A 15,008-nucleotide genomic window follows, 5' to 3' on the forward strand; every position below is an offset into this window, starting at 1 on the left:
TTTTTTTTTTAATCAATATACCCTTTTCAAATATTTTCTTTTACACGCTCTCGTTTTAAATATGAATTATATATACCTTTATTAAGAATCAATAGATATTTCATATTTAAAATTATTAAATATAATTCTCATCTAACTCTTAGATAATATTGGCGTGGAAAATAAATAATTCCTATGTGATTCAATGTTTCGAGCATGCAGACTTATATAATTATATAAGTAATCTTTATATATACATAGGTATTTAAAACCTCCAAGTTATCTTAGAACTAGATCAAAATAGTTATCGCTTCACACCTCAGAGTCACAGAGTTTATACAGTGTAAAGAACAAACTCTACACTACATACAACAACAGCTTCTGATAATATTACTTTCTCGACCAAAATTTTGTTTTAAAAGTAATGCTATTAAAAAATTTACGCTAACGATACTTGGAATTTTTCTAAAGGTGTGAATCCGGAATGAACTCATTCTTCAGATAACCCAACCCACATGGTTCCAACGGTTTTGCGAGCTGAAGTGGAATTGGTCAGGTCATAAGAGCCTTAGAAATCGTGACGGTTGGAGTAGAGTTCCAAATGTGGACATCACGAACGGTACAAAAATTGTAGGAAACCCTGTATATATGCATTGCTGTAGATATGATAGCCATTATGTGGTAGGTAGATATTGGAGGAGAAGAGGTGGAGTATGAGCTCAATATCGTGGTACCGGAGAGGCCTATATCGAGCAGTATAGAGAGAGGAGAGGCCTATACCTGATGATGAAGATAAGTGTTTTGTTTAATGTGTACATTTGTTTCCATGCAGAGGTAACAAAAATTAAAAATAAGTAGTTCTTCATAATATTTGTGAAATTATAAAAAGTTGTACAATTAAATTTGACATTAATCAGGGTTATGGTTGATTATAACAAATATTTATTACTTTTTTTTTTTAGTATTATTCGTATAACAAATTCAATGTTCATTGACAGGCTTCTATTTCAATTCAGTAATATTATAGTAAAAAATGACTATTGACAATTTAAATTTAAAATTATCAAAATCACAAGTGTCCACTTTGTTTACTCATAAAATCCGTTACTTTATGGAATTAGTTTAAATTTAATAGGTGCTTATTTTTAAACATATTATTTTTACTCGAGCAAATATCTTTCTATGGACGAGCCTGTCATTAGTGTTATTAGCACTGCATAACTAGTTTATCGTATAAGTGTAAACCTGTAATGAGTTGGATATAGATGATGTTGTATGTCTGTGTTACATTGTAAAGTTTCCGAATAAGTTTCCACAGCGAACCACAGATTAAAGTTTTCCTTAATTTTTTTTGTCCTGTTTATTTCAAATGAAACAAAAATGCTTTATTTGGAATATAATTGTTGAAACCGGTGCAGAAACATGACAACATATTTTGCGTATAGGATATTTAATGGCTTTAATTTGGTCAGACATCCATGAAAGTCTGCTATTGATGATATAGCCTAATTAACTTAGCTTCGATTTTTTTATTCATTTTTATATTAATATCTCAACGATCCAACATTAATACGATCCGCTAGATTTTAAGAAATTAGTGCTATCGATAGAAATCAGCAATATAAAGCTATTTACACATTGTCATCATCTTTCTCGTCACAGGGGAGTGTAATGTCTCAAAGAAAGATCATTACCCTCCATTACTTTAAGACGGCTCTCGGTGCCGTCACCACCAATTATTTGAATTAGTTTTGCTCACCTATCGCCAGGGGTCTAATTTAAAATTACAGCTTCTTTTCACAGTAAAAAAGTATGCAAAATCTCTTTTATTTACAGTTCTGCTTACTAGAAAAATATCTTTGAAATATTTTTTAACTAATAAAACATTTAATAACTTTATTACAAGCAGCATATTTCATTAGAGACAATAATTTTATATTAAATACACATTTTTAAAACGGAAATTCTATTCACTATTATGGATACCCTTGTCAAATACTTAACAATTAGTTGTTTCTAGATAATCTGTGAAAGTAGACGTGCTGTGAGCATTTAACTGATAACTAATTGTATTCTGTGTATGTTGTTGTTTAGACAAATAACCATAAAGTATCGTATGCAATATAGTAACCAAAAAACAAATATACGGAATGTAAGTATAAATTAGTTTGCTATAAAGATATTAATGTACAATTATTTATTTATTTATTAATTCACATCAATATTGGGGAACAAATGTGCCTACAGTAAACTAAACTACGAGTGTAATATTTAATTTATCGAAACTCCGTAAACGGTTAACTTCGTCATGTTTCTATTCGTTGCCTGTTGATAACAATATTTTAAACAGTTGGTTTAATTTAATACCTCAATCTTATATTTAAAACATGTTTATTGTTTGAAAAATTAATATATTAATTTTGTATCTCATACAGCTGAAATAGTTTATGATAGTAGCTACAAGATAATTTCTGCTGTTACATGAGTTCTACTTAATTTTATAAATGTTTAACTTTCATGTAAAAACTAAAACGACCGAAGTCACTGGCATGTACTAGTTATATATATACAACTTTTTTATTAGTATTTTATGTTTAATACTATTAAATATCCGTACGTGGCTGTATCCGTATGAAACTGTTCCTTTAATACGAGCATTTATATAAACGGATTCAACTCGTCGAGACTATCAGTGTTGATGTAAGTAGATAATTATACCGTGTTCTGAAGGTAATTATCACAGTAGTAAATGGACATAAAACAACATACAATAATTATAATTAAACCTAGTAGTTATTGTATAATGTGTATGTTTTTATTGTATCTTTAGTAATAGAAGAATATTTGAATTATAGTATGATAAATTAATTTTACTTTTTTTTTGCAAAAAATTACCAACCTTTTTGATTTTTATACACGTCTACTTATTTACTAAATTGTTATTGTTACTTACTCTTCGGGGCACAATGGGAAGCTCCGTTGAAAATTTTTCTTTAAAAAAAATAAAAAGAACGACATTACAATACAAATAACAACTTAATAATATGAGCCACTAAAAAATATATATTTTCGTCTTTATGGGTGGGATCGTGAGTCGGATCTGGTGGGGTGGCGTTCCGGATGCCGTACAGGCTTACTCTGGCTTATCTCACCGAGATATATACACAGTGCAGAAGGTAGGTAGGTAGGCGGTAGTATATTGCAATGCAGCTGAGAACGGCATTGAACTATTCAAAAGGTAATATTTTTGATAACACATATATAAGAAATTTATACCTTCACTTAAAGATGAAAGGAAATCTTTCATTCAATTATAAACGATCACTGCTGTAATTCAAACTGGTGAGGCCAAAATAATCAATGTTCGGCTGCCAACGATAATTCGAAACGCGACACCTATGTCTAAAACATCCGCTTTAAGTGAAAATTTTCAACGATTTTATCACCAACTTTATTGAGATTTATGTATTCATTGTGATAACTGAACCTTACAATTTTTAATTAAAAAAATCTTACAAATTAAGTTCAAATAGTAATGCTCTATTTTCTTTCACCAGACTATTTCATGCGAATCCAGAAACGAAAAATTTTTTTATAAACTTTCGGAACCTTAGCGATGAAGAGTTGGATAAGAGTCACCAATTCAGGGCTCACGTCATCAATTTGATGTCGTCTTTGAACCTGGCGATCACCAATCTTCACCAGCCGGAGGTGACCGCCGCGCTGATGAACAAGCTGGGAGAATCCCATGGAAAGAGAGGCATACGAGGGGAACACTTACTTGTAACGCATATTTTTGTATATAATTATTTTTCAGTCTACTACCAGTAATTTGTCAACATCCAAAGACTTAAATCATAGGTCCAAAGGTTAAAGGATGATTTACTGACATTTCTAAGAATATGTTAGTAAACATTTAGCCAAAAAAAATCGAATTCTATTTATAACATTTTGCTTGTTTTGTGTTTCTAAGCTCAACGTTTTAATAACATTCTTCATAATAGAAGAAACCTTTAACATTATCCTGAATTGGTTTTTCATTGTCCTTATTAAATTCTATTTGGTTAATAGAAAATGCAAAGAGTTTCGATCATTTTATTTTATTAAGTTATTTTTATATATTTTTATCAACAGAGCCTCAAATATGTGATGCTGGAGATGCTCAATAGCCTTCTAGGGCTTAACGAGTCGGCACTTGTGTCTTGGAATAAGACAATAGATTTTATATACAAACATATATTTCAAACTTTACATTGATTTCGCATTATATTTTTTACAATGTTAATTTGTTCCAACAAATAATAATAATTAAGTCTTTGTGTTTTATTTATACCGCAAAAAATTTAAAGTATTTGTTAATGGAGGTAGCACACTAGTCTTCCAGTAATTACTTATATATTGAGTAAGCCAAGAGATGAGACGAAACTTCTCACCATTCCATGGATTCACCGTGCGGTTGCCGGGCCCATCGCATTGCAAGGAGAGGAGCTTCAACAGTGCCTTTTTTTTTGATGACGCAGGGAAACTCTTTTTGCGAGCCGTCTAACCGGCCTTGGTGGGGCCGGAGAGGATGTGTGAGACTCGGCCTGGGCGGGCCCCTACTCACGAAAACCACTGCGAAAGCCATCGGTCGCTATGTTGGTGCACCTCGGATCTGTCAGCGACAGGGTACACCAGCGACTGGCCGGTCCTGGCAAAGACCGGACTTACTCCCTCGAAGAAAAGGGGCGATCCCGGCAATTAGGGCCGCCCCGACGACGCCGGGCTTTCACAGGAGCCGGGTTACCAGCCCGATCCCAGCCCGGGGTGCAGGGGCGCTACTGGAGGCGTTGATACCGCCTCCGGCGCACCTTCATCCGTCTTCTGCGGAGGGAGGGTGCATCGACGGCATCCTCCCGTTCCCGCTCAGATGCCTCCGAGGCTGACATGACCGTCTCACAGAAGGAGGACACCGCCAGCCAGGACCTGTCACTCTCGAGCATCTTCTCCACGATACTCGAAAGCGACAAGTCCACTCCGCCGACCTTCAACAGTGCTGGGCTTGCAACCCAGGTGTACGTTCAAGGGGCTCCTATCTAACACGCGTTGAGCGCTCAGCTCCACCGTCCAAGCTCCTCTCTCTACGTCACCAAATGTGAAACGAACCTACTAAGAGTGCCTCCGTAGTACGTTCTAAGTATGAATTGATGTTAGTTTTGAACCGGCCCAAGTTTTTAGTTCTGTAGTGAGCTCGTAATACTTATTGACCTTGATGGCATGGTGACTGAGGATGTTGGTTTTCCAAGTAACTATAAGCTTTACTAGCAAAACATGCTTTAAATTTCGCGAATACAGAAAAATATCTGGTCTAGGCGCCGACGCACAAATATCCTCTGGGATTTAATATTGTTTCTTATACATATGTATACGTAAAGGTGATTAATGAAGTAAACTGGGCTAAAACTTTTTAACTTTGCCTCTGAAAGAAACACAAAGGCTTCAAAGCTTAAAATTTAGCGTAACTAATGGTAAAGATCGTTGGGATCCTACATTATTCAACGGTATGCATATTAAAGCCTGGCATAAAGCCTCCGCGCTATTTCCTAACACGGTAAGGGTGTTCATTCCAGCTAAATTGTTATTGAGATTGCGTTCTCGTCAAGATGTACTCTAACTCACTAAGTCTTCATTAAAGTGTTCCGTCTTAATTATTACTTTACGTGAAGAGAGAACTTATATACGATGAAATTAAGTATCAAATGATGTTACATTATTCACACGTTAAATAATTAATTACAACTTCATGTATTTTCATTTAAAAAAAAAATTGTTTCTTATTTTACAATGAATAAGTTAAGCATTTAATATATTTCTTTCATTTAGGTTCTGGTTGTCCTATACACATATGTATGTCTATAACCAACCTTGACTTAAATCCTCTCCATGCATTAAAAATAAAGACACTCACAACTCTACCTTCACTTCTATACTGTGACTTGATCCGACATTCATATAAAAATATTACGCGTGTCAAGATATTAAAAAAACTCTTATGCAACGTGATTACAATTGAGAAAAAAAAACCGTTTGATTGTAGAAAATCATTATAATGTTTAATTACCGAAATTAAATAATATAAAAGAATTACATGTAATAATTATTTCTGTGATAATAATAATCGGTAATAAATCCCCTAAAGAATTTCGTATTCGGCAAGCCATCAGCCATTGTTTAAAATTCCGCTCAGCTAGATGACGCTTACGATCAAACAATGGGCTATTAGCGATAGTGATCGTCGATTAACCAATTAGAGATATGATTTGGCTTCTAGAATTCAACATAGATCTATTGTTGCGTTCAGAAACTCTGAATAGCGATTGTGTTGCACAAAAGTGCAGCCATTAAGACTAGTGCATCGAAAATTTTATTCAATCGATTAATTTGCATAAAACTTAAATGGATTTCTTCAATCACAAAGCACGTCGCAGTAGTACGTTTTACGTAAATGATAATTAAATTTACAAGTACATAGTTATTTAAAAACAAAATTTAAAATACGGACCTGAATTCCATTTCTTAAAACCGAAATAAAATATAATTACAAATCAATACGAAAACAGATGAAAAATATTTGTAACGGCATCAATTTGGAACAATAAATATTACTATTCTGTATATGGTTACTTCAACAAATATCTATTTAGTTTCCATATTTCATGCCAACGCCTTTCATACAACGATAACGGAAGGTTTTAACTTTACACAGATAATAAAAGAATTCAGAAAAAAGACCTCACATAGAAACAATTACATTGTTATAAAATTGGTTCCTTCTATGAACTGTGGTTATAAAAAGTTTAAAATACTCGTGTACTAGCAAATTTAGTTATTATAGTAGAATAGAATAGAGGAACAAAAATATTAGTACATATTTTGTTTTTCGCTTTGCTCCTTTGTTTGAAGATATTATGGTTACTATATTATGCTTTTATACCTGGTTTACTCTTTGTAAATGTATACGTAATTACAGGAGCAATATAATTATTGGAGGCATGTGACGTGTCATGGAAGGATTTTTAATACATTAATTAATTATTACTAGAAATATTGTAATTTTTTTTGTGATAAATATTAAAAAAAAAGTAGACGTCATAAGTTTTAATTAGCTTATATACTTATTTGAAAATATTCGGGTTTTGGTTCTAATGTAAAAATGCATTTATTTTCTTAAAGAATGCTTTTAATTATATATATTTTTGGATTAAAAAATAAAAAGAATGTATACTTATTCAACAATGTATTTAACCTGAACTGTATCATTTTAAGCTAATATTTAAAAATAATCCAAAAGTATTTTTATGAATAAAATTCACATTAAAACAAAATTTAAATTAACAAAAATTTATAATGGTCCTAAATATCCATGTACAACAAGTTCTCAGCTTCAATCTACACAAAAGACAAGATAATATGCCTTCATGTGTATTTCTTATATCTATCAAACTGGAGAGACGTTTCTTAGTTGCCCTACGTCGAAGGGCGGGCGGGGCGTAGTAAACAACCAGAGCCAGTTCCCACCCTGACTCCGACTGGAATGCACGTAGACCGTCACATCCGAGACAAAAACCGGTAAAACTTTACAAATAAAATTAATTGAATGTTTCCCTTCAACAGTACCCGTGCCTTATAGAATGTGCATCGTGTCTACTTCCCTAGTATCTGATGTGTTTGTAGTGCATTTATATGACTGCATTATGAGTTGAGCTAGCATCAACGCTCGGACTGTCCAAATTAAACGCGTATGTAAAAGGTACCAATTTTTATTATTTGTTATTATGTTCATTACGTAGCTTTGTTTCTGATTTTATTTCAAATATTTTATTTTTATTTTTATAATTATAGTTGTGTATTATTTTAAAAACTATAAATGTTACAAAAACAATAACCTGTCAGAATTTCGAACAATTTGTGGTAACGGTAGAGCTATGAGGAAATCGCATAGTTTTTGTGTATTAGAATATTTTAATTATTTTTTTCTAATTACTAAAAAACATGAGTAAATTTAAAAAATTCAGTAATCTTCAAAGACATACTATTTTAATGACTACTTTTCGATAGTCACCGTTGTACAATAAAAAAACAGTATACGTTTCGATGTAAATCCTATATTAATTAAATCTTACACCAGAAATAATGAATATATAGAACAAAGGCTACATACAAAACGACATAATTCTTTATTCAAACTACCACGAACTTGACCTACATAATGACCCCATGACATAACCCCATGGGGAAAGGTTTATTACAATGAATCTTTAACAATCCCAGAATATGTTATCCAACTTGTTCGAGCCCCAAACTTACGAAGGATTTCTTACTTTAGGGATATTGCGTTAAGTTTTAATTCTATTGATATTTTAACTCCGGCCCGTCGTGAAGTCGTCCAATTTGACTCGTTAACAGTACACTGTATAGACTATTGACTTTTCAGTACTCTAGCAATTAAAGAATTTCCATCAGAGAACTGATGTGAAAATGTATATTTTTTAACTATAAAATATAGGAAGTATTTATACAACTCTTTTTCTATCGGTACAGTCGCCGCTAATGGCGTTGGAATCTTTCCAACAGGTCAATTTATACTACTCCGTTACAGACTGGGACAACAATGTCAGCTTGGCATTTATTGTGTAATTTATTACAATTTTAGCATAATAAGTTAGTGTTACGAATGAAGTTTATTTAATTTTTCATTTTAATTTTGTGCATGAAATTATGATTTTACATTTAAACATGGATTACGTAAGTTAATTTACTTATTGATCAACAAATAAACAGATTGTTAGTTTGAAATGAATGTAAATAAAGGGAACGCAAAACAAATAAAATACAAATAGATAATTAATCAATAATCAAATAATCATTAAATAATCATTAATCACACGAATTTATATACTGATTAACATGTTTTAAATATTACTCATTACATAATATTTTTAATCTATATCTCTCTTTTAAGTTTCTGAACGGATTTCAGTTCACAATTTTTAGTTTTTCAATTCGAGATATAAGAAATGTTCCAAATTTAAAATTTAAGAGAATAAATACTGTTTGTCTTTTTTACTGACAAATGAGTCTTAGTTAATAATAACAAAAAAATTTACTGTCTTTATAAATTAGAGTTCAAGCACACACAAACAAGGCAACGAAATATAATAGACAAAAGCTTGTCATTTCTTAATCTAGTTGGTAAGTAAATAAGTTTACGCTCACAATGAAAAATCTATCAGATTTGTAAAAAAAAAATCGATTGACACGTTAAAAAATTAACCTAACAAAATATATATATAAAGACACGTAATAAATTAATCTTATATAATAAAATAATATCTAAATTTATGAAACAAATTTTATTGATACAATTATAATTTATAAATTAAAGACATAGAAAACAAAACTTTATGATAATACAAAACAACTGAAAGCATCGCAAAAGCCAGTTCCAGGCTAACACAATTAGCGATCAATCTATCAGATGAGCGCCAGAGTGCGGGCATTACACTTTATTCAATTACATCTCCACTGAAATGGCCGTATCGTGTAACCCTTTAATTTTGTTAATGAAAGATAAAAATACTATGAATTTAATTTATATAAAAACGATGGTTAACATTTTGCGAGTAACATTATTGCGCCGTGCTCGATACAGAATATTTCTCCTTGATAAGGTTATGAATTATGAAGTTCAAATATAACTTCAACACACAAAAAAGTATTATCTTTGTGTTTTTTAGCAGCTAAAATAAGTAAATGAAGATTAAAAGAATATTAATGAAGTGAGAAAGCAAGTTACTTTAGCTATTGTGGGTTTGGTTGATCACGAGGACAACTAGCACCTACTTTTATTACCAAGTATCATGTTATGCTTAAATTTTTAAAATCACAATAATAAGTGACGGTTAGGCTTGCAATGCTATAACTTTAAATAGTCAGATCACTTTGCTATAAATTTACGAGATACAAAGTATGCCTATCCTCTTTCATATTTTACTTGGATTCATTATAATATCCAATGGAAAAAATAGATGTGACTAAAAATTTTTCTCTCCATTATACAAGTATGATAATCTATGGGCAAAACCTAATCGACTAGAAGATAACATTAGTAGAGGCGATTGAGCGATATTCCTCATAATCAATCGAAAATTTTAACAATAAAATTTCATCTTACTTAAATGAAAAATAACGCAGGTACACGAAATATTAAATTTCAAAGAAATATTCAGTGTAAAAGTTTAAGTGCATAGCAAGGTAATGCATTAATTATAGTCCTGGAGTCCATTCCGAGTGAACAAAAAATTGTCAATATCTTCTCGGCCTCTTATCTTAGCTGGAATAAGTTTTAATATCTGGTATGTTGCTTGCCAAGATTATAAACTAGTACTGGAAGCACAACTTCATTTGTCCAGGCCAGTAACCTACTGTGACCAGAAACACTCGTCTTTTAGATGTAATAAATTATTCTTAGGTACATATTCTTTTAAATTACTCACGAACGTTACAAATAAAATTGCTGGTTACCTTAGACGTGCTTATTGGATGTACTATAGATGCGATGTAGTTCTTCCATCTAATTTTTCCATCTTACAACACCTTCAACCCTTCGTTACGGATGTTATTTGCAAATAAAACAAACGAAACACTAATTCCTCTCCCATGCGAACTGCAAGGAACTGTTTTGTGTAGGACTGTTTCTTAACCGTTAAGATGTCTCCACAGCAAGAGTGAATATGTGACTTAGTCTATAAAAGTCATACATTTAAATCAAACGTTGGCAAAAAGATGGCGTCTCAATCATTTCAATTCCCTACATAATATACTCTATATAGTTCAGAATAACAGCGCCGACGACTAATTTTATAAAATTAAAAAAAAAATGTTTTCTACCTACGGAAATAAAAACAATTTAGTAAGTTGAAAAATGTTTGCCCACGAACAGTCATTGGTCCAAAATAATGATTTCGTAACAAAAATAAGAAATAGGTCTTTAACATGATCATCAAATGATTATCAACAAATTATATTAAATTGACTAATTAAATCCTGAATAAAATTAAAATTGTTTAAGTCTATTTAGTCATAAACGTGCCTACATATAAGTCCATGGTAAAGAAAAGATTAAATAATTTTTGCACAGCAAATAGCACGTGATGATTTATCAAACGGCTCAAGAAATTAATGATGTGAACACATCATAACAAATAATACTTATCTTAAATCAACAGGCCAATATATAACAGAGGCGATTGTTACTTACGTACAAAAAAAAACATCTTTTTCTCATGTGACCGTTTAATTTACTAAACAAATATATGTACACTACTGTTTCCCTTGATAATATGCATTATGTAAAAGCTGGCCTTAATAATGCTAAAAGCGACTACTGATATACATCGTGGTATTGCTTGGTCATTGCTGAATCAAATAGTATTTTAACATTATGTATGACTATATGAATATAGGTTACCGACACATTCGAGCGTTTTACGTAAAAACCCCTTTTCCTTTAAGGTTACAATTTTTTTCTGAATTATTGATTAAGATAATTGTCATATATATTAATAATATAATATAAATATGTAAAAACGCATTCTGTAACGTCTTATGTAAGGTTTAGGTTTGTTTTTTTTTTTTTTTGACAACAGTTGAACAGTTTAGTCTCTAGAATATAGTATTATTATTTATCTGTCACATTTATAATTCTGGATTTTAAAATCCAGGAGGAAGATATATCTAAACAACAGCCAGTACCATTTGGTGGCTTTTCAGGGCTATTCTAGACTTCTTTTATAACAGAATATTCATAAACATGTAATTTTTATTTAACCACCACATGGCTAAGAGATGTCGTGGTAATGTAGACCACGAGTCTTTAAAACAAAATACATATATGATTACAATGGAAATCTTCGAAGTGCTTTTTAAGTAAATCACCCACCACGGCACCGCAGCGGCATTTGTTTTAAATTCTTATATAGACTGGTTTTGGTATAAATGTTATTTTAATAACTCGTCCCGTTTGTACTAGCTTACAATTGATTTGAAAGCACACGCTGCAAGAAACTTATAAAGGAACAGTTATATTTGGCACCCACAAGAACATTGATTTCTAGTCTATATATATATATATAAATATACGTTCGAAAACATGATAAATTAAACCAAGTTAAGACAATGAGTGCAAGTAAATACAAACTATTGATAAAATGCACAAAATAAACCAACAATTGCGCCTAGTACAAATCGTTTTATCGTACATATCTCTGTGATATTTATTTGAAATGACTAACCGATTGATCACTTTTAAATGACAAACAAACAGTAACGCCTCGTTTAGATAACAGTGATTACAAATAGCTTAATTTCATTTAGAACGCATCAGTTCCTAAACGCCTCTGTTACAAAAAGGTTTAAATTCCAAAAAAAAAATGCTCTACTACTATCTTTGTTCTACATTTGTCTTGCTGTCAGCCTACGTTGTGTTGAAGAGGGTTAAATTTGGACATAAGGTACCGCTTTAAACGATTTCGGTGACAATTTTGAAAAATTCTTTAACGTAATATGTTTATTGAACAATGTTTATTGTTGTTTACGCCGCTTTCGATAAATTTTATAAGATTCTGATATATTTTTTCTACGTTTCATTAAACATTAATTTATTTTAAACGCTTCTTATATACTCTTATTATTTAGATTATATATAAAATTTAAAGTATTTAATTGAATTCTTATTATAAGGTAAAAATCAGCATGACTTCTATTGCTCATCAGCGTTATAATATCATATTTATTTTTAATTTTTATATTCAGACACAAAACATAAACGATAACTTACTCAAATTTAGTTTTAAACAACAAAAGTTACTATTATTATTATCACTGGCCACGCGAAACAGATAATATGATAGTTCTAAAACATGTTTACAAATAAAAGAGTATTTTTATGCTTTATAGATTACGCACTCTTGTGACTTTTCGTCACACATATGCAAATAGCATTAAATTATCTTAATTTTTTCCAGATTGAAATGGGTAGTTGGCTGACATACCTCTGGTGGGGCGGAGACCCAGATCTGGTAAATCCTTTATCAGGTCTGACGAAGCGTGAGGTGTACGCCATCCAGCAGTCGTGGGCTCCAGTCTATAGCAACTCTATAGCCAATGGAACTGAACTCCTCAAACGGTGTATATTAAAATAGTCACTATAAAATACGTTCAGAAACAGGAAATTTAATTAATTTTATTTAATGAGCTCTAAACACGATAATCGCCATTCGTAAAAAGTTTCTTAATTCAAAACCTTTATCAATCTATCGACAAAAAATAAAAAAAGAAATGTAGCATTTGTATACAATACATGTCTTATTAAAAATATATTAGGTACATTAATTTGTGTTATACATAAATAATAATAACCTAACATTCAAGTGTTTAAGAAATTTTTAGGTTATTCCGAGCATACCCAGAAACTAAGGAGTTTTTCAAAATGGTGAGGAAATCTTCTGAAGACGAATTCATAGGAAATCCACAATTCAGAGCGCACGTGATAAATTTAATGAGTTCATTGAACCTGGCTGTTGGCAATCTCAATCAGCCCGAAGTCGTTTCGGCCATGATGAACAAACTGGGAGAGTCACATGGCAGAAGAAAAATACAGGAAAAACACTTTCATGTAAGTCAATATTATAAAGTTATGTGTTACAATAAATGTACCTTTGTATTAAAAACGATTAAGAACAATGAAAATATAACATGGCAGCCATGATTTGACAATACAGTTTTTTGAAAGTATATATATTATAATAAAATAAATGAACACGATTTAAATAGCATATCAAATTTAAAAATAAATTACAATACTGAATATATATGAGGTAGCGTTGTTCAACTCACAGCAACAGGGGAAATTAAAACAAATAATTTACCTACTTAAATACCTGCCGCATACATTAGGAAAACAATCTACTGTTTTGGGATTGAGGGAGTTCGCGATTCGTTGTCTTTCTCAATTTTTATCCACTTTTCAATTATTAGGTTAAATTTTTTACTTTTGTTGAGACAAAGTGTATGCAATTTGAACGATTAAACTTACTGTTTATTTACAGGACTTGAAAGACGTTATAGTCAAAATGTTTATAGAAGTATTGAAACTGGATGGCACTACACTGAATGCGTGGGGAAAAGCTGTTGATTTCTGGTACAAACACATCTTCGAAACGTTGAAACAAGCCGAGATAAGATAACCTTCAGTATCATAGGAATAGAGTTAGTTTAACACCAAATATACCTAGTTATAGTAACTCATATAATTATAAATATTTTCTCAACAGACATGTTTTTATAGCCGAAGGGTGATTACATATTTTATACTCAGACTGCAACAAATAACGGTCTCTAACGAATGATTAAAAAATAAAATCATGGAAAGTAAGGTCTCGTAATTCTTATAATTATTCGTTGTGGCTTTTCTCTTACAAATTTATTAAAAATATATATTATATTGTGACTTTTAAGTAGAGCTTTTGAGCAATATTTTATAATTTCAATATTAAAGATACTTTTCTATCGTTACGCTAAAACATTTCCAACCTCAAAGAACCGTATAAAGATATCATTGCGTATAATAAATTAAATACAACCAGGTACTGTTCATTACGACTTAATTCTCGTTTAATTAAACATAATAAGCCTCTGTCGTTGCAAGAAGATGAGCTCAGTAATTTTTTTAAACCTTTTAATCAATAGTTTACGTATCACGGCCTACATTTTTATCATAAAGTAAGTAGGTTCTCACAGTTTTTTATTGTATCAATTGTAAGAAAAATCTATGTAACCTCTGAAAATAAGACGAATGTGATTACATTCAGTTCACAACTGTATCTCCAAATTTAATTATTACGGAATTCAACGGTAAAAATGCAATATTACGTGACACCTCGTGGATACCTTAACAACATATATATACATATAATAAACCAGAATATTTC

The 15,008-nt window shown here is 31.2% G+C and overlaps 1 protein-coding gene and 1 long non-coding RNA gene across 4 annotated transcripts; both read left to right on the plus strand.

Annotated features, from left to right (window-relative positions):
- The first annotated feature begins 3,166 nt into the window (after positions 1-3,166).
- Positions 3,167-4,292, plus strand: LOC116772081 (uncharacterized). Of its 2 annotated transcripts, XR_009752628.1 has the most exons (3): positions 3,167-3,217; positions 3,537-3,762; positions 4,114-4,292. It is a non-coding gene; the product is annotated as an uncharacterized LOC116772081 (long non-coding RNA). The 2 variants fall into 2 exon arrangements; XR_009752627.1 differs by lacking the exon at positions 3,167-3,217 and having other exon boundaries at positions 3,277-3,762.
- A 3,239-nt stretch (positions 4,293-7,531) lies between these two features.
- On the plus strand, positions 7,532-14,348 carry LOC116772045 (hemoglobin-3-like). 2 transcript variants are annotated; one of them, XM_032664084.2, is made up of 4 exons: positions 7,532-7,768; positions 13,044-13,204; positions 13,468-13,693; positions 14,127-14,348. In XM_032664084.2, the coding sequence occupies exons 2-4, from the start codon at positions 13,050-13,052 to the stop codon at positions 14,262-14,264; spliced, it is 519 nt and encodes a 172-aa protein (XP_032519975.2). In that variant the 5' UTR covers positions 7,532-7,768; positions 13,044-13,049; the 3' UTR covers positions 14,265-14,348. The 2 variants fall into 2 exon arrangements, with proteins under 2 accessions (XP_032519975.2, XP_032519967.2); XM_032664076.2 differs by lacking the exon at positions 7,532-7,768 and adding an exon at positions 12,388-12,530.
- The last annotated feature ends 660 nt before the right edge of the window (positions 14,349-15,008 follow it).

Source organism: Danaus plexippus, chromosome 8 (genome assembly GCF_018135715.1).
Source record: "Danaus plexippus chromosome 8, MEX_DaPlex, whole genome shotgun sequence".
NCBI lineage: Eukaryota > Metazoa > Arthropoda > Insecta > Lepidoptera > Nymphalidae > Danaus > Danaus plexippus.